This window comes from Monodelphis domestica, chromosome 1 (assembly GCF_027887165.1).
Source record: "Monodelphis domestica isolate mMonDom1 chromosome 1, mMonDom1.pri, whole genome shotgun sequence".
Taxonomy (NCBI): Eukaryota; Metazoa; Chordata; class Mammalia; order Didelphimorphia; family Didelphidae; genus Monodelphis; species Monodelphis domestica.
In genome coordinates this window covers 641,203,199-641,222,761 of record NC_077227.1, presented here as the reverse complement: position 1 = coordinate 641,222,761, position 19,563 = coordinate 641,203,199, and the positions used below count along the sequence as shown (strand labels likewise).

Genomic DNA, 19,563 nt, shown 5'->3' with positions numbered 1-19,563 from the left:
GCGTATCATCCATTAGCGCCTCCGCCCGACTTAAGACCTGCCCTTGCTCGTGGAAAGCCGAACCCTCAGTCGGGTTTCAGGGGGCTGGGTACGGGGAGTTATTGGGTAAGTGGATGATTCGTCGCTCTTCTCGTCGGGTCTGCCGGCACGGGACGCACCGATGACCCCCACTGGAGCCGCCGCCAAGCCGAGCGGGAGCAGAGCGGAGCCGCAGGAGATGGCGTCTCAGCCGCCCCCTCCGCCGAAGCCCTGGGAGACCCGGAGGATCCCCGGGGCTGGAACAGGACCGGGGCCTGGTCCCTCCTTCCAGTAAGTGTGGGGCCTTTTGGCTCATGCTATCTGGGAGGCCGAGGAGACTGGGGGAGCGGCGGTTACAGTCGTTAGGTTCGGTCCCCTCCCCCACGACCGCTCCGCACGGAGGCCTCTGGGGCGCGTAGTGGCTAGGGGTGAAGGGAAAGGCCCCGGCCCAGCTCTGGCGTTTCCCAGGAAGTGTGTCTGGGCGAGCTGGGTTTCTGAATTTCAGCCGATTCAGAAACGTTTCTTAAGCGCCCACTATGTATGCTGAGCGCTGGGACACTGAGAAAGGTATCCCTGGCTGCTCATGGGGAGCGCACAGTCTAACGGAGGTAGCTGGGGAACAATTACGCATAAAAAAGAAAAAAATTTTAAAAGGCATTTGCAGGATAAATAATTAACAGAGGGAAGGTACTGGAGTTAAGAAGGGTTAGGGAATGTTGCCGATAGAAGTGGGATTTTCGTTGGCACTTAAAAAAAAATCCAGGGCAGTCAGTAATCGGAGCTAAGGAGGCAGAGTAGTTTAGGGAGAGAGGACAGCCAGAGAAAATGCCTAGAGCTGAGAGATGGAGCGTCTTGTTTTTGAAGCCGACTAAGAGGCCAGTGTCACTCGCTCAAAGACAGCGTATTGAGGAGTTAGGTGTAAGGAGACTGTTGCCCTAGGAGGAGGATTAGGTTTTGAAGGGCTTTGAATGCCAAACATTGCATTATGGTAAGAGGTCTATTAGAAGCACCTAGTGTTTATTGAATGAGCAGGGTGAGATGATAGGTTAAGTTTTAGGAAAATGACTTTAGTGGCTGAATGGAGGATGGATGGGAGTGGGGTGAGACTTGAGACAGGCTAACCCACCAGCAATCTATCTTAATAGTTTGGGCCAAAGATGATGAGAGTTTGCCCTAGAGAAAGAGAAGAGAGTAGCCAAGCTATCGGTACCTCTGAGCCAAAGTTTCTAAAGGAAGATTGGGCCAGTGTATATATGTATGTGTGTATAGGGTGCCTTTTTCCTGAAACCTGAGTGTTCAAGGAATAGAAACTAATCCCCAAATTTCCCTTTCAGAGCCTTGAAGGCTTTGCTTCTGATTTCTTTGAAATCGATTCCTCCCCAGTTTGGTAATAACAGAGGCCCAACTTCCTAGGGGCACTGAGTATATGGTAAAAACATTTAACTACTGGAGGCCTTAGTAAATGTGTATTGGAATGATTTTGTTCTTGTCCTGCCAAATTCAGTTAATATTTAGTATTGTATTTTAGAAGAGTCATTTTGGAGCTTTTTCTCCTCTACTGTCGCCAGTCTTATCTCCTGATGATTATTCTTTGTTCAGTGCTGAGATGGAGTCAAAACATTAAATTTTGCTCAGTCTTTGAAAAAAGCTACACTAGAATGTATTCCTGCTGAATAGCATCTCTAAGTGCACAACAAGCTCCGAAGCACATGAAAGTAAGATTCAGGATTTTTCACATAATAAAAGTAGCTATCTTCTGGGCACACTCTCATTATTCATAATAGTAGATGAAGGGGCAGCTAGGTGGCTCAGTGGATTGAGAGCCATGCCTAGAGATGGTAGGTCCTAGATTCAAATGTGGCCTCAAAACATTTCCTAGCTGTGTCATCCTATTTTGTAGGCAGAACACTATGCTAAATACAGGAAAAATAGAAATTTTAGATAAACCACAGCCTTTACCTTCATGGAAGTTACAGATTAGTAAAAGGATATTGCACAGGCATATCTATAATATGCAATATCACATATGATGCACAGTACTACAGTATGGTAAGAATACAATATGTAAAAAGAGGGAGAAAGAGTTCTAGGCATAGGAACAGAAGCTGGAAAGAAGACTAGATTATGTGGTATGTGTAGAATAGAGGAGTTTAGCTACCCTGTAGGGGATATAGAAGATTAGAATATGAGATAGGAGTGGAAGAACATCATGTTGTTTGTACAGGACTTTTCCTGCCAGAGTATGAACTTTTTGACTAGGTCCTAAGGAGGCCCTAAAATTTTTTGCAGGGAAGAGTGACATCAGATTTATACATAAGGAAGATGATTCTAGCTAAAGCCTATGTTGAAGCTTTTACACTTCTTTTCAGAATTCCCTATGCATTTATTGTCTATATCATTCACATAGGCATTTAATCACATGCCATCTTATATTTTCATTAATCTCTGTATCTTGTGTCCCCAGTTTGATTGTCAAGTATTAGAGGAAAGGAACTATATTCTTCACCATAATTATATGCCTTATGTTTGAGTAGAACTTTACATTTTATAATACATTTAAATAGGACTTTGCAGTTTACAATTCTTTTTTGCAGTGGTGGCAGATATTGTTTTATATCAACTTTGTATCTCCTTTAGTGCCTAACAGTGTCTATATATAATACTTTCAATGAATGAATGAATCTCATTTGATCTTCACAAGTTTATGAAGTAAGCAGGAAATTTTTTAATTTTTTAAGCATAGACCCCATGATATATTGTATCTCATCTCAAAACTAGCCTATCTTAGGGGGTAGGTTCTTTTCCTGGAACTTTAACCAAAAGGCACCTAATACAAAGCAACTCAAAAAGACCTATGAAGGAATGAAGAAAGTGCCTGTGCAGCTGGAAATAAATAAAAGTGTAGTAATTTTGTATTCCCTATGGGTATCTAGCTCAATTTAAGTGCATATTAGGAACTTACTAAGTAACTAATGCATTGAACTAGTGTTTGAATGACTATCTTTGTAATGGATATGGATTCTGAATCTCTGAAATTTTCTTTTTTTTAGATCTGCTGATTTGGGTCCTACTTTATTGACAAGGTCTGGGCAACCAACGCTTACAAGAGTACCCCCACCAATTCTTCCAAGACCATCTCAGCAGACAGGAAACAGCAATCTGAACACTTTCAGACCTGCTTATACTTCCTTTTCTTCTGCTTATGGTGCATATGGAAATTCCTTTTATGGAAGCTACAATCCTTACAGTTATGGATATGGTGGGTTAGGGTATAACCGGTTCCGTATGGATGATCTTCCTCCTAGCAGATTTGTGCAACAAGCTGAAGAAAGCAGCAGAGGTGCATTTCAGTCCATTGAAAGTATTGTGCATGCATTTGCTTCAGTCAGTATGATGATGGATGCCACTTTTTCAGCTGTCTATAACAGTTTCAGAGCTGTTTTGGATGTAGCCAATCATTTTTCTCGATTGAAAATACATTTCACAAAAGTGTTTTCAGCTTTTGCGTTAGTTAGGACTATACGGTATCTGTATAGACGATTACAGCAGATGATGGGCTTAAGAAGGGGCTCTGAGAATGAGGATTTATGGGCAGAAAGTGAAGGTACTGTGGCTTGCCTCGGCCCAGAAGACAGAGCGGCTAACTCTGCAAAATCTTGGCCAATATTCTTGTTCTTTGCTGTTATCCTTGGGGGTCCTTATCTCATCTGGAAACTGCTATCCACTCACAGTGAGGAAATAACAGGTAAGGACATTTGTAAGGTTACAAATAATCATATTTCTGTTATAAAGGAATGAAGTAACATAGCCACCTCAAGTTTTTAATGAACGAGGCTTATTACCAGATTATAAAAATAGTATATCTGTTTTCCATCCTTTAGATATATTTTTGAGTCAGCGATATTTTACATGGAAAAAGAATGATTAGGAAAAGATTTGTTGATTTAGTCATTGATTAACCTAAACAAATATTCATTGCAAACCTACATTATGCAAGGGCACTTTGCTTGATGATAGCCAGATTTAAAAAAAACAAAAAAACACTTTTCCTTGCCTTTCAACTACCTTGTCAATATAAGGTAGACTATGTTAAGTGTTATAGTACAAAGTACTGAAGGAATTCAAAGTAGAGAATCATAATTTCTGACAGAGCTGTTGAGGGAATGCTTAAAGGAGTAATGTTTAAGCTAGTTCCAAAAAATGAATCAGATTTTTGAAGGTAATTTCAGAAAGTTCCAGGATCCAGGACTGCTTCTAGTCTAAAAGACTATTTGCCAGTCTGTGTAGGTAAAAGGAATTGTCTCACCCAGGAGTGAGTCATACAGATCAGGATTAAAATTAAAAAAGCAAATGTGTTAAATTTTCAAGGGTTTCAGAAAATTATGTATTTTGGTTGTAATTAGGAAAATAATGGAATGAGAAGTGATTTAAATACATGCTGATAAGCTAATGCATCCTGTTTTAAGGTTTACAAAGTACTTTATTTACTTCTCATTTGATCTTTACATGGTCCTTGAAAAGTAATTATTACATACTCTATTTGTATAGATGAGCAAATGGACTCTTGAGTGACTAAATCACTTTCTCATGAGTGCAAAGTTAGTAAATGTTAGAGGAGGAATTTGAATCCAAGGCCCCTAGGTCTTCTAATGCACCATACTTTCTCCTTAAGCTAAGGATTTTAAGCTTTGCACATAGTGGTATGTCACTGAAAATTTTTGAGCATAGCAGTATAACATATAAGCTGTGTTTTATCTAGATTGATCTAGCAAAAGTGTGCAATATGAATTATGGAGTAGAAAGTGGAAGAATACCAGTTAAGAGATTAGTACTAGAGTTCAGGTCAAAGGTGCTTAAGCAATGTGGAAATAGAAAGGAGGAGTCTGATGGAAAAGATGTTTCAAAGTGCCTTGTTACACATAGTCCATTATTTTGTTAAGTTGTAGCATTGAGAGTCAAGTAGGGTTTTAGTGACTTATTTAGATGTGTGGGGTGATAAAGAGGAAAGAGGTAAGAAGTTCTAAGATTTTGAGTCCAGGATCTAGAATAATGGTGGTGCCATTTAAGAGAAAGAACTAATTTAGGGGAGAATATGGTAGCCTTGGTTGTAGGCTTAAATTTGAAGTATTAAACAGAACATTAAAATGGAGATATCCAATAAGCAGAAACTTGAGATCAGGTGTGAACATGTAGATTTCAGAGTCACCTATCTAAAATTCATAGATAAATCTGTGAGTGTAAACAAACAAGAGATAAGAGAAGAATGTGCATGTAGGAATAGGAAGGAGCCTCAGGAAATTGAAGATGTTAAGTATAAAGGGGGAAATTGATGGGGCAAAGTCTTGGGGAGGGATTTGGGACAGATGAGATCAAAAGTACTTACTAGTAGAAGGGTTAGCCAAAACAATAGAAGTAACTTCCTTTGAGACTAGAAGGAGAGAGGATATGAATGGAAAGACATACATAGGTAAAGAGAAGGAAAATTAGGGAATTCGCTTGTTTGATCTCAATTTTCAGTGAAGTAGGAGTCACTGTGATGCCAAAAATAGAAGGTGAATGGGGACTGAACAGTTGGAAAAGTTTGAAGTAGACTGAGAAGAATTCAATATTGATAGCGCAGAACATTTTTTTTTCCTGGTTCTCTGAGAAAATAAGATATTTTAGCATTTTAAAATTAAATCTAGTGAAATGTTATTTTTCCTGCTGGCATTTTATTTTTCATTAACTTAATCTAATTCAAAATTTGGAATATAGCTACTACCAATTGGGCGAGTGGTGAGGATGACCATGTTGTAGCTAGAGCAGAATATGATTTTGCTGCTGTATCTGAAGAAGAAATTTCTTTCCGGGCTGGTGATATGCTAAACTTGGCACCCAAAGGTAATATGCTTCAATATTTCAAGAATATTGGTAAAATTTAATGTGTAATTCTGTGTTTTCTTCTTTGTGAAGTTTTTTATTTGTGAATTTTAAGTACTCCTAATTGCCTCTAAGGATCTCGCACACCATGCTAATTCTTTATTATATGGTTGTATCTCATATGTTTAAAGCCTTTCAAAACCTTCAGGATTTTGTCCAATAAAGATAAAAACAAAAAAAGGAAACATTTTGGGTTTATATAGTACCTCTTTTAGGGAATTTAAAATATGTGAATTCCAAATTGGAAGCAAACCATCTCTTTGAAGAGTAATGCGTGTATAATTATCTGCTAGTTATTTAGGTCTCCTTTAGGAATATTACTCTTCCTCATAAAAATATGTTGCTTTTATTTGGTAATGGTATTGAATTTATATCAAAAACTTTGTGCTCATAGACCAGGAGCTATGCCCAAATATTTTGAGAATTTCTTTTTTTCCAATTTTCAGTGACCTAGCAAATTAACTGAGAACTCATTTCTTTAAAATTGCTGTTTTAATAACTGTTGGTAAAATTCTTTTCATTCTTATTCCTCTGTAGTCACAGTAATAGGAATTTTTGTGAAGACTCAATTTGGATAGCAATATTGAGATAATTTTTGTATTTATCATTTTAAAAATATGTCTGTCATTTTCTTAAAGAAAACACTGGCTCTTTAAAGTTTTTAGCCAATTTTTACATGAACTGGCCTATTAATGTGAAATACATTTATTGGTTGGGCAGCTGGGCAGCACAGTGGATAAAGTGCCATAACTGGAGTCAGGAAGACCTGAGTTCAATCCAGCCTCAGACATTTAACTAGCTGTGTCCCTGAGCAAGTCATTTAATTCAGTTTCCTCTTCTGTAAAATGAACTGGAGAAAGAAATGGCAAATCACTGCAGTATCTTTGCTAAGAAATTCCCAAATGGGGTCATAAAATGTCATACAGGACTGAAACAACTGAACAACAACAACATTGATTTGTTGTGTAAATGATTTAGAAATTTGAACTAGTTAATAAACGGGTTAGCACTTGCTGAATATTGAAGCTAGCCTTTCTAATCTAGGTATCTTTAATTGGAGGTGCCAGATAATTCTTCTGATGGACTTGCTTATTTGTGGTGTTATTAAGTTATATAGTGTTTTTCTTCCATTGAAATACATAGTAAAGTAACAGCTTTGGAGTTTGTCTATAGCACTTCCAAGAAAATAGGTGTGTACAAAGAGTGATTTTTTTTAAAAAAAGATTTACTATTGCAGCTATCTATGCGAAATGAAATAAGAGACTAAAGATGAGCCAATATTAACATATAAAGATCAAATGATAGGGCAAGACAGCAGTGGAGAAATGAGTGCCCAACTTATAGGACCTAACCTAGGAATGGCTCCCCTGTTGAGTAGTCTCTGGAACTCCCCATTACTTGTATTTCCTCCCTTCACCTCACTCTCCCTTCCTGATTGTCACTTTATACTTGTGCTGGTCCAGAATGAAGCTTGAAATGGCATAATTGGTTGAGGGAAGGAAATCTTTGTATCCTATCCCTTTACTGCTGGCCTCTTTCCTCCTCCCTTGCCTATATCCTCTACAGCAAAGCCCAGGAGAGTCAGAGTCTAGTAATCTTCTTAAAGTAAAAGAATGGTCTGTCCCCAAGCTCACCATTCATTGTCTTTCTTCATAGGAAATATCTCTCCACACAAATAGGCTTTTGTCTAGGGGTAGAGAGGGGGCTGGGAGAGGGGGAAAGGAAGAGTCCAAGACCACTGTTCTGCCACACCTTTTTCTCATTGTTTTGCTGTCATTTGGACCCTGAATATTGAAGCTGGAAGCAAACTTAAATCACCTATCATCTAGTCTGAGACATCTGGGTGGCCCGTGGATAGGAGGCTGGTCTTAGAATTAGGAAGACCTGAGGCCAAATCAGATACTAGCTGTGTAACCTTGGAGAAGTCACTTGACCTCTGCCCCAATTTCCTCAGCTGTATAATGAGAAGCACTTAACTCCCAGAGTTGTTATAAGGATCAAATGAGATATTAGTGAAGTGCTTAGCACAGTGCCTGGCACATACTAGACACTTAACAAATACTTATTCCTTTCCCCTTTCTACAATCCAACTCATTTTACAAATGAAGAGAAACAGCCAGAGAGGTCCAGTGATACTTCCAAAATCATCTTGCTAGTTAGTGTCAGAACTGGGTCTAGAACCCAGTCTCCTGCCTCACAGGTGTATGCTTTTCCCACTTGACAAGAGAAAGATAACTGCCAATCCCATATAAATAACCACAAAAACTCAAAAGATAAAGTTAGCATGATAAAGTCATTATTGGTACAAATAGTCTTTTATACCACAGTAGTCCCTGATGACTTCTCTGTATTATAATACAATGTGGATGAAGACAATTTGGTGGGTATTAAGAGTGAGGAAGGATGTAGATCTAGTTCTTTCATTTATATATGCTATGTAACTTTGATTGTGACAGAAATGAGTCATTTAACCTGTCAGTGGCCCATGCAGCTTCCTTAAGACTTGGAGTTGCCTATTTGCTTTGATGGATTGAGTTTCCAAATCAGGAATTCCCTGATTCAATTCAGTGACAAATCTGAACTCTCTCTTTAAAATCGAATGAAATTATCTGGAATCATCCAGGAAAAGTCAAATGTTATATTCCACATACTGTTTCAAAATGTAAAGGAGGACATGATATATTTTAGAAATAGTTCTATCAAAAATGATTTTAAGGATTTTTGGTGCTAATAGAGTAAACCAGATAAATAAGCTATTTGTGCTTTTTTAAGTTTGAAATATTTATCAAGTTACTCCTTTAAGCACCTTGTACTTAATTTAAAGTAGAACTTAGAAAGTATCATTTAACTTTTTCAGTCTAGACTTTTTCAAATGATAGGTGGTGTAGTGGATAAGAACCCTAGAGTTCAGGAGTCAGGAAGTTCACATGTGACTTCAGGCACTTCTAAGCTGTGTGACCCTGAGCAGGCCACTTAACCTCTGTCATTCTTAGTTTCTTCAACTGTAAAATAGAAATAATAGTAGGACCTACCTTAGAGAGTTATTGTGAGGGTCAAATGAGGGAGTACTTGTAAAAGAACTTAGTTCAGTAGGAGCTGGCATATAGTAGACTCATAAAAAATGCTTGTTCCTTTCCTATTCTCTCAATTGACATGTATGGGCAACTCCTCTCATCTTTATATAAAAGTGGAATCTAATATTTTAATTTGATTCCTCTGTTTTCTCCCCCATCATATAAAAGGTATAAATGAATACTTAAATGATTTGAACATTTTAGACTTTAAACCTATTTCTAGGGACTAGTTCACTTAAGTTTTCTCCTTTGTTCTCTTAGAATAATTCTTTCCAGAAAAATAAGGATGTCTTCATCTTCTGTGATGACCTATATCTACCTATGCTATGTTTTTGAAAGATAACTGAACAGATTTAACAGTTGTCTTAAGATGCTATGTATAACTAAGTCTACTGGCATTAGAGCTTTAAAGTATGAAAATAAATCTTTCAAAAATGAGTATTTAAAACTTTTTTTATAAGTTGCCTTTAAGTTTTTGAACTTTTTGCTAGAAATCTTGAATACTCTAAAGTATTCCTTTCATTTTGAATTTAGTCCAATATTCATTCCTTTGAAAATTTCAAAGCAGCATTTTTTTTAGCATATTCCTGTATCACAGATGAAAAAGAATGTGTTCCTTGTAGCTTACCAAAAGAACAAAGAGGGTACATAACACTTAATTTATTATTTTCTGTGTTTTAGGGAATTATTTTTCCTATTAAAATGAAAGGTGGAGAAAAAACTGATTTTTGTCTTTGGTTTTGTAAGTTTGAAATGTGAAAACATGTAAACATTCCAGTGGATACTGTTTTGTATATTTGAGAAGAATTAATTTCCTGATAATTTTTTTTAATTATAGTTGAAATATATTATGTAAACAGAAGACTGTTAAGACATACTTAAAATTTGGATTTTACTTAGCATTTTATTTTTAGTTTCTATTTTAGTATATTTTACCTACTGTGTTTTAATGTCTAGAGTATTTTATAATTACATTTTTTTTCCCTCCTATCAGAACAACAGCCCAAAGTCCGTGGCTGGCTTCTTGCTAGCATTGATGGTCAAACAACAGGACTTGTGCCAGCTAATTATGTCAAAATTCTTGGTAAAAGAAGAGGTAGGAAAACAGTGGAATTGAATAAGATTACCGAGCAGCAACGAGCTTTTACCAACCCAGCATTAATTAATGGAACTACTGCTGCTGACACATTGGAGGAGCAGGAAGCTGCCTTTGAATCTGTTTTTGTTGAAAATAATAAGGTTCCAGTTACATCTGAATCCACTAGCAAAAGTGGGGATAAACAAGATCTTTGATATCCTACATATTTACTTACAATTGAACTGTTTTCAAAAATAAGTTTTTGATATTTCTTTAAAAGAAATAGCCCACAATCTAATACAAACATTTATTTTGGCTATTCTAGGAGTTTTGCTGCTAGAAAATATTTAAGTTGTACTTTAGTAAACTGGTTCAGAACGTGACCTGGTTGCATTCTACAAGATCCTGGAGTAGAAAGTTTTCTAGGTCCTGAATTAAGACTGGTTGTTCTCATCAAATGCCCCGTTGTTTTTTGAAAGAGTTATTTTGATGAGCTATAGAATGTATTATTTATTGGAATGTAAAACTTGATTAAAACTTCTAAACAGATTGTCTCAGAATCCTCAGAAATTAGGAGATAATATAAAAATGTGAGAACTAGGCAAAAAAACAATTTGTTGTTTTTTAAGGATTATAAGGACTCAAAGTGGTTTAAGGGCAGGTAGCCAGAGAGGTGTCCTGTAAGTAATAACTACTGAATAATAAAAATTATTTGACCTTATTGCAGCCCAGGTCTGCATCTTGAGCTTTTGATTATATTTTTCAACCTTTTCTGGATAATTTCCCATTTGTCCTTTTTTTTTTTATAAATATCTTGAAAAGTTCACTAGAAAAATTGTGAATAAAACTACTTCCTAGGATAATTTTAAAGACCATACAAAGCACCTAAATTTCACCTCTGCATTTTTTTAAAACTCCAGAATTTCTCTATTTCTTTGTAGTGAGAATCCTACATCTTTTGAGTTCTTAAAAACATGACCACTTTTTATGAAGAATCAGCATGCAGTAGAGGTACTTTTCCCAAGAAAGCCTGAACATAAAAGCTCTTTCAGACTGAGTAAAATGATTCATTTAGTTCTTTAAATGCTGATATTATTAATAACTTTTTCATTAAAACCCTATTTCTATCTTAATATGATTGATTTTTTTTAATTTCACAAGCAGATAATCCTGCAAAGATATTTAAATTGCCATAGGTTGTTTCGTTTAGACTTAGGATTTTCAGCTAACAAAGCAAAGTAGACCACAAAATACTATATTGCCATTCTATTAAGTAACCTACTTTGAGTTCTTTAAATACTTTCAAATGCACTAAAATTCAGGGTGCTTAATCTTCTAGCAAAATCTGGAGATTCTTGTAAACCATGATGACAATGATTGCTAAAAATAATTTTCTTTAACACTAAGCTCAAAAGAGTGCTTTCAGATGATGTCTAAAACTGAATTATTTAAAATTATGAATTAGTATGCTTTTACATTTCTTCTCTTAAACTTTATATTCAGTAAATGAGTAATTTTATAATAGACTCTACAACATGAGTAGCCTAAATGAAAAGAAATTTACTTATGGACATCTCTGAAATTTGTTTTTAAAATAAACATTATTTAAATGAATACTCCTATCTTATGAGAAAAATGAAACATCTTAGAATTTTAAAATGTTTGAGAGAGAAAAAGGTGTAGATAAACTTCCTTGATATGTTACTTAGAGATTCAGCCAAGATAGATGAAGAAGTCTTTAAATGTTATTTATCATTATTGACTTTTTAAGTTTTTGTGGTTCATTCTTAAATGTAATTGCTGGGATCCAATTCATGGAATTTCTAAATCTCATACCAAAATTCATTCTAAAGTAGGTTATTTAATTCGGTGTTGGAACAGCCAAATTGAATGGGAGTACAATGGAAGTACAAAGCCCAGAAACTTGGTGGTGACCCCATTAAATCTGACAGAAATATAATTTCTAGGCTAGGGATTGTGCTTGCTATTAAGAATGGAGAAATACCAGCGCACAAAGTAAATAAAAGTAGATAAATATAACTTTATCTTCCATTGAGGTAGTTCTTATGTCCTTGATGTTTTTTAGTATGGTAGGTTGCTATAAATTATCTGACTGGTGAGTGTATGTTTGTATGGGAATCCCTATTTTACTGGAAAACCAGAAAGGAAATTAAGAATTTTGATGAGCAAAGAAAATCTTTGAACTTTCTGTTATCATGACCATTAATAATATAATTTTTCAGATAGGGCTAAATTTATTTGCTGTTCAGGTCCCCAGTTTTTTTTTTCTTTTTCAATTATTCAATTAAGGAGTGAATATTTTAAAGAAACTATTAACCATAACATTTTCAAGTAAAATAATATCCTCACATTATCAATAAGCAGACATTTAGCATTCTCAGTTTTTCTGACTGTATTCTTTGACCTATCAACTTAAAGAAAACAAAGTAAGGATACTGTAGTTTGTTAGTCATTTACTGTTTCCTTTTTAGGTATTTGATTTAGTCTATCACTGTGTCATAACTATATTAACTTGAATAAAATTATACTTTGTCTTGTGTTTTCTTAATGAAAAAAAAGACAGAAAATGGATACAGTTAAAATATATTTTATTTTTTAAATGATTGTGAAATCACATGTACTGTATAAATAAAAATAAATTAAAACTTCACTGATAATTTTCTGCAGGTGACCTGATATTTTGTTTTTCAATTCAGAAATTAATATTAGAAGTGTTTTGTTTATTAAGTTAATTTTTCTCATGTCATAAAACCTGGACCTAGTACCATAACTATTCATGTATCTTTGGGCAAGTCACTTAACCATTTGTCTCACCTGTAAAAGTGGGAGAAATACTTGCTCTACCTATCTCACAGGGTTGTTGTGAGGATTGAATAAGATTGTGTGTTTATGAAAATGATTTGAAAAGTGTGATATAGCAACTATTTTGAAACACAGCCATGATTTTGACAGCAGATAGTACATTTATTAGAATGCTATATAAATATTAAACTAGAAGAATGGGGGAGATTGGGGGAAACATTAAAAAATTTATAATGTTAAATTTTTGATTAAAGTTTTTGTAGAACAGAGGTTCTTAACCTTGGGTCCATGAACCCCTCTGTGGTGTATGGATAGATTTCAGAGTCCATTAACTTGGGGTGAGAGGGAAATTTATCTTTATTTTCCCTAACCACTAACTGAAATTAACATTTCCTTCAATTTTGAATGTAGGTAACAAACCATAGATGTCACCAGAATACCTTTGCAGTCCATGACATAAAAACGATTAAGAACCTCTGCTATAAAGTTCAAATGTGGCCATTGGTAATTGTAATGTCATGTATAGGTAGAATGCTTTTTTATCCTCAAAAACTTTTTCATTAATTATGACATAGTTTACATGGTACATATAATCATGGCATATAATTCTGCACAACATGAAGGGAAAAAAAACTTATGCCAAATAATAGAACAATTCATTTATTACAAAAAGCATGGTGAGATTTTTATGTTCATCCAGAAGAAAGAAATTAAACTTATCTTTTTTTTCTTCCCCAAAAGGTCTCTCATGTACAATTTTGTGCCGATTTATCTAAAACAGAAGGATGAATTGATCTGTTTTTCGGGTGGTTAAATCATGGAATATACATGTACTAAAAGTAATTTTTTTCAAATTCTGCATTTTTTTTTTCAATTTCTTGAATATTTCCTTAAATCTCATTAATTTTAAACTTATGTAAAAAGACTATTTTAAACTTACTAGAAGAGTTGTATTCAATTACTTTTCTATTTTTAAATTTTATTCAATTATAGTTGAATATGTTAGAGTTTCATTTTTGTAATATAAGTAAACTTGAATGATTTAGTTTAATGGCATTAAATTTGAATGAATGAAATTATATTATGGTAACATATCTTAACGGAAATTTCATTAACAGGAATTTTACAAGTACTTTACCTGTACCTTAATGCCAGTTGGAAGAAAAGGATTGTTGAGTGTGAAGAGAAATATAAAATTTCTAGAAATTTTGAAGCCATGAGGGAATTTTCTGTGGAAGTGAAGGGGATTGGGGGAGGTATATGTCAAGAGGCAAAGGACTCAAAATTTGAAGGGAAAAATCGAAACATACACAGTAATTATTTCTTAGGACCGTTTCTAGCTAAAGATATTGTTTATATTAAGGAACCTGAAAATGAATATCCTTGCCTAGTACAGAAATGAATCATTCTGAGAATTAAGAGATATGAAGTGTTTTTTCCCTTTAATTTTGGGAGCTTCCATAGCTCTATGTATGAACTAGTTTAAATTTGAAATTTTTATATTGAGACAGCAATAAGAGTTTTATGGATACAAAATTGAAAAATTAAGCTCTTCTTTAGAAGTAAACATTGATTTTTTTCTCTCTCTCAGGCAATGTGTTCTATGTACCATCTTTTTATGACTCTTGTGTCTCAACAATACCCAACATAAATTGACCCATGAATTCTTCAGTTCAAGCTCTTCGATTTATTCAGATTACTTCTTTCCTTCTGTAAGTGACCCTGTACTAAAAAAAAAGTTTGAATTTTTTTCATGGTTTCTTTTCCTATTTTCATATCCCTTAAAATAAAGCAAAGTCCTTTACATAAGCCAGATTACTCATTTAGTTGGGCAAAAATCTAAAACTTAAGATAATCTCTTATTGAGATCTGTTTTGTATTTTAATTCCCATTTTAATATTTGTCCACCCTTCTAATCTTATTGACAGTTGCTAAACATGCCATTTTCTTAAACAGATTGCTTTGCACAAATGTCTTTTTGAAATTTTCTCTTTTATGTCATGAAGTTCCTTACAAAGGAAAAAATAGCACTTGACCTTCATTGTGAATGTACAATGAATCATTAGTTCTTCATTCACAAATACAAGGAAAATATGTTTTATTTTCCTAGGCCAATTTAAGTGGTATAGTTATTAGCTTTTCACTCTTCTATAATGTTTTGCTGCATATTATGGTATGCTAATGGATATTAATAGACATCTAGGTAAAGAAGTAAAGCAAAATAAAATGTTTACATAATTGGTTAACCAGATGTTTGCTTCATTTAAGTCCCCCCGCCAATACAATTCTAAGTTATTGAAGCTGAGTACACAGTAAAAATGTTATATTCTTGTATTCTTTAACCTATTATCCAGATTTAGTTTTTCTAGCTAGCATCAGATTCTGTAGCTCTATAAAGTTCTAACAGAGATTTTGGAATTTATAAGGTTGGGCCACTTCCCTCCACCCCAGCATTTAGGGAAAAGTCTGCAAGTTATCTAAACAAACAATTCACGTATATATGAAACATGAATCATTCCCAAGATTTTCAAGTAGCTAATTATATGAAATTTTACGGTTCAAAAAAAAATTTATGTTGGATATCTAGCCTTTTACTACATTGATTTTTTTTTACTTCCTCAAATTTAATCCATGCCTTCTGACAAGTTACTTCACTTTTTTTTAGACCTAAATGTTTTTTAGAACTAAATGATCAACTGAGAAATTTGAAGTAACTGAATTTTTTTTCTGTAATGTCACTTTTACAAGACAAACAATTCAATAGCAAGGATCTGTTCTTTTAAACAAAAATTTATAAGACAACTTCCAGGGTCAGCATATAATCTTCTGTAACTTTTATGGTGCTATGTGATCATAATGGGTGTTTATAATCCTGTTTTAAGGCAGGAAAAATGTCTTCATTTGTTATCAAGTATCAAGGAAAGATAATCAGAATAGTTTTAATACATTTTGTGCTCTAATGCATTCTTTTTAATAAGTTGATAATTCAATGCATGTGCGTGTGTTTATTCTGTTAACCAAAATAATTCACCAGATTATCCAGACATTCTAGGTAAATAGGACTTTACTGTAGTTGGCCTTTCTATTTACATGTGAAAACAATCAACTTTTTTTTTTAAACCCTTACCTTCAGTCTTAGAATCAGTACTAGGTATTGGTTCCAAGGCAGAAGTGGTAAGGGCTAGGCAATGGGGGTCACATAGCTAGAAAGTGTCTGAGATGATGCAGTGAATCATTGTGGATAAAGTGCAGGTATGCTCTCTCTTCCTTTTCAGGTATAAGGACTGAGTATAAGGCAAAGAAAGGTATTGTGCTGCAAAAGTGGGGCAGGGTGGGGGTATCATCTGGCCAGCAGGAAGAGCCATTCTCTATAAATACATGAAATTAGAAACCAGCATTTCCATGGAGAACTGAGATGCAGGGTTAGGAGTTGGCCTGTTTTACCAGGGCACCACTTGGATCCTGACATTGGCATCTCTTCTTTCTGACAGTTAACAAGTTTACATAGAATGATTTATACTCACCCACTATAGCATCTCTGCTCTGAGGTATCATATCAGCTTCAGAAATGGTCAAGTGTTCTTGAAATTGGGAGGCAGAAATCACTAAGATAGAATGGGTAAGAAAAGTTTCACAAAGCAAGTGCGACTTAATTAAGGTCCTGGAAGATAAGCCTGACTTAAATAATGAAAAAAGGGGTGAGAAGATTCCAGGTACACAGAGGACATTGTAGGAGTAAAACTGTAAGAATAGGAAGATGATACTTGGGGGACACTATCCTTGGCTGGAAGTAAAGAGTTCAAATTTCAAAGTAAGCTATAATGTTATCTACAGTTAAGGTTGAACTATGAAAGAATCTGAACTTTACTTTATTAGCACTAGGGAGCCACTGATAGTTTTTGAGTAAGGAAACAAATGGTGTGATGAAGGCTATGCTTACATTGTGTTTTAGGCTAAACATACAGAATAGGGCAGCTAGGTGGTGCAGTGGTTAGAGTGTCAGGCATGGAGTCCGGAAGACATCTTCCTAAGTTCAAATCTGGCCTCAGACACTAGCTATGTGTCCCTAGGTAAATCACTTAACACTGTTTGTCTTAGTTTCCTCATTCATAAAATGAGCTGGAAAAGGAAATGGCAAACCACTCCAGTATCTTTGCCAAGAAAACCCCAAATTGGGTCACAACCAAACAACAAAAATCCAGAATAAAATTAACCAATAAACTAAATCAATTTTTTTCTCCACCAACAATTCTTTTACAAAGAAAGGTTCTCTTTCCTTGAAAAATTCTTGAACATTGTACAAGTTATTTTTCAAAGTCAAGTGAAGGCCCATGTTTTTGGCATTCTTGGTTTGGCCTTTGTAGCAATGTTGCCATGATTCTTTTTACAGCATGGTAAAAGGATAGCTAATGTTTTTCTGGGCTACAGACATAAGGTGTGGTTAATGCTGCTCTTAAGACACTGAGGGAACAAAACTTCAAGCACCTAGGAAAAGGCCTAAAAGAAACAAGGCCAAAGAGGGATCCAGAATGCTGTATTAAAGGAAGGGAACTTAAATCACTTTATTATATTCCCTTTGGGTTAGCCTAATACCATTTTCAAATGATACTGAAAAAAAATATTAAACTCTTGAATATCCAGAAGTTGTAAATAGGAAGCCCTTTCTCATGGCCGTTAACTCATAAGGTATTCCTTCCAGTTTTTCACTTCACTAAGAAAGCAGAATAATATTACCTAGATCTCACTTTACTTTTAAAATAAGATTTTGAAATTCTTAAGAAAGTTTGTATTTGTAAAATATTCATCATAGTATTTATTTTCTTCAGTACCTTTTATTAGGGACATTGTTCTTTTAATGTGATATTAAATAACTCAGAGTTATTTAACAGGATAACAGGACCTAGATTAAATTCCTGAGTAAAAAACTGAAAACCTAAACTTTTTAAAGAGGAAAATTTCTATGGGAACAATCTATTTACCAAGCGCTATTGGAAAACACAGAAGACATCTCCCTAGGTCACAATTTCCTCATCTTCCTCATCGGCAGTTAGATGAGATGTCTCATCAAGTCCAGATCTAGTTATAGCTCTATTTAAAAAAACAACTGAATGTTACAACATATTTAGAAGCACACCGAGAAGAGAGATTTCTCTGGCTCTCTAACCATACAGTACATGTGCTATGTATAGCCACAGTACTTTTTATAAAGGCAAGAACCAGAAACTACCCAGTTTTGTATACCACTGCCTTCTACTATCTAAAGTACCTACTGTCATCTACTGTTACTATTCTCTATCTCTTATCCCTTAACTCTCAGTTGTTTCTTCTTAGGATCCTGCTAGAGAAGAAAACCATCTGATAATTTACCTTAAGGTAGATTATTGGGGTAGGAAGACTAGATCCTTTGTTATGACTTCAAAGAGTAATTGCATTTTTAAAAATTGTTTAGAAGAGGACAATGCTTAAGATCAATAAATCTCATAAATGGATTTTAGATTTAGAAGGTGCCTTAAAGAGCGCAACATCACACTCCTTTTTACATATTCAGTGATCATTTAGTAAACTGCCAGATATTGTCCTAGATGTCAGAGATTTAAAAACAAATTTTAACTAAGGAAGTTCAGGTGATAGTTTTACACAAGTTAAGAAAAGAATTTGAGATCAAATATAATGATGCCTCTCAAATCAGGGGGAAAAGGTGACTTCTTGCTCACTTAAGCATAATGAAAATGTCATTACTTTTACAGCAACCTAAATTTCAGTTTATCATATGACTTTCCAGACTACCTTAACTTTGTATTCTTAATTTTTCATCTCTAATCCCCCAACTGCTTCCCCTTTTTTTCTGGGCCTGGGGCTAGTTACCCAGGCCCCCTGTGGTTGGAGTTGGTTGCTAGGAGACGAGACGCTGGGAGGGCTGGGGGGGGGGGGACGCTGCACTGCGACAAGCCGGGGCGTGGACGGGAGGGGGAGGGGAGGAGGAGAGGGAGGGAAAAAGCAGGGGTGGGGAAAGGCTAGGCCGCTGCACTGACACTACGCGTCCCACTCCCTCCCTTTCGCCCTCCCTCAGAGGAGCGCCTCGCCTATTGGTCCGCCTGTTGCTCTTCTTGCCTGCGATTGGCGAGGCTCTGTTCGGCCTAGTTCTTCGGTCCCACCTTCTCCCCGCTCTCTTCCAGTCAGGACAGCCGCCGGCTTCTGTTTTGGGCGAGGGTCTCTGCTAGCTGCGGGTTGAGGGGGCCGACAGCTTCATGGCGCGTGTGCGGGGCGTCCCGGCCGCAGCAGGTGACGGAGGCGCGGCGTCGAGGCCGACCCTGGGCAGGTGAGTGAGAGAGTCGGCAGGGGCTGGCAGGCCCCGAGGGCGGCGAGGCCGTGCGCGTCTCTGCATTCCGGGTGTCTTCCCGCCCCTCGACCCCCATTCAAGGTTTAAGGAATCCGGGTCCTTCCTCCACACGCTGCGCCTCGCTCGACTCCGCTCTCCTCTCGCCGGGCGCCGGGCCACGGGGCCTGACCGAGGACGCTAACCCCCGGCTGAGGAACGCCCTTCGCCTTCGTCTTCGCCGCTGCCTGCTCGGAACGGCTAGCCGGCGTCCGAGGTAACCGGCCCTTGCGCCCCCCGAAGTGGCTGCCCCTTTTGTCCACGACCCCGCCCTC

General features: G+C 36.1%; 2 protein-coding genes and 1 long non-coding RNA gene across 10 annotated transcripts in view; 2 read left to right on the top strand and 1 right to left on the bottom strand.

Moving 5' to 3' along the window:
* The first annotated feature begins 160 nt into the window (after positions 1 to 160).
* Positions 161 to 15,158, top strand: PEX13 (peroxisomal biogenesis factor 13). 4 transcript variants are annotated; one of them, XR_459223.3, is made up of 6 exons: positions 161 to 309; positions 3,069 to 3,763; positions 5,773 to 5,898; positions 10,006 to 10,107; positions 13,654 to 13,751; positions 14,504 to 14,721. XR_459223.3 is itself a non-coding variant. In XM_007476788.2 (5 exons), exons 1-5 carry the CDS (start codon positions 161 to 163, stop codon positions 14,566 to 14,568), a joined length of 1,137 nt encoding a protein of 378 aa, XP_007476850.1. In that variant the 3' UTR covers positions 14,569 to 15,158. The 4 variants fall into 4 exon arrangements, 3 of the variants coding, with proteins under 3 accessions (XP_007476850.1, XP_007476851.1, XP_001375047.2); XM_007476788.2 differs by lacking the exon at positions 13,654 to 13,751 and having other exon boundaries at positions 14,504 to 15,158; XM_007476789.2 differs by lacking the exon at positions 14,504 to 14,721 and having other exon boundaries at positions 13,654 to 14,501.
* Positions 13,557 to 18,961, bottom strand: LOC103097178 (uncharacterized). The gene is made up of 3 exons (XR_008915630.1): positions 18,700 to 18,961; positions 16,437 to 16,517; positions 13,557 to 14,639 (listed from the first exon to the last, which is right to left on the bottom strand). It is a non-coding gene; the product is annotated as an uncharacterized LOC103097178 (long non-coding RNA).
* Positions 18,896 to 19,563, top strand: part of SANBR (SANT and BTB domain regulator of CSR) — a 64,720-nt gene continuing 64,052 nt past the window's right edge. For 2 of the 5 annotated variants that reach the window (XR_008915629.1, XM_007476785.3), the window contains exon 1: positions 18,896 to 19,505. The gene's annotated coding sequence lies outside the window, so the exon portion shown is untranslated. The remainder of the gene's footprint in view (positions 19,506 to 19,563) is intronic. The other 3 variants (XM_001382119.4, XM_007476787.3, XM_007476786.3) reach the window with 3 other exon arrangements.

Excerpts from the sequence above, each read along its gene's own strand:
- PEX13 (XM_001375010.3), top strand. The coding sequence starts at position 161 with ATGACCCCCACTGGAGCCGCCGCCAAGCCGAGCGGGAGCAGAGCGGAG. Across the intron at positions 3,764-5,772 it reads TCACAGTGAGGAAATAACAG|CTACTACCAATTGGGCGAGT; the intron begins GTAAGGACATTT and ends TTTGGAATATAG. Across the intron at positions 5,899-10,005 it reads GCTAAACTTGGCACCCAAAG|AACAACAGCCCAAAGTCCGT; the intron begins GTAATATGCTTC and ends CCCTCCTATCAG.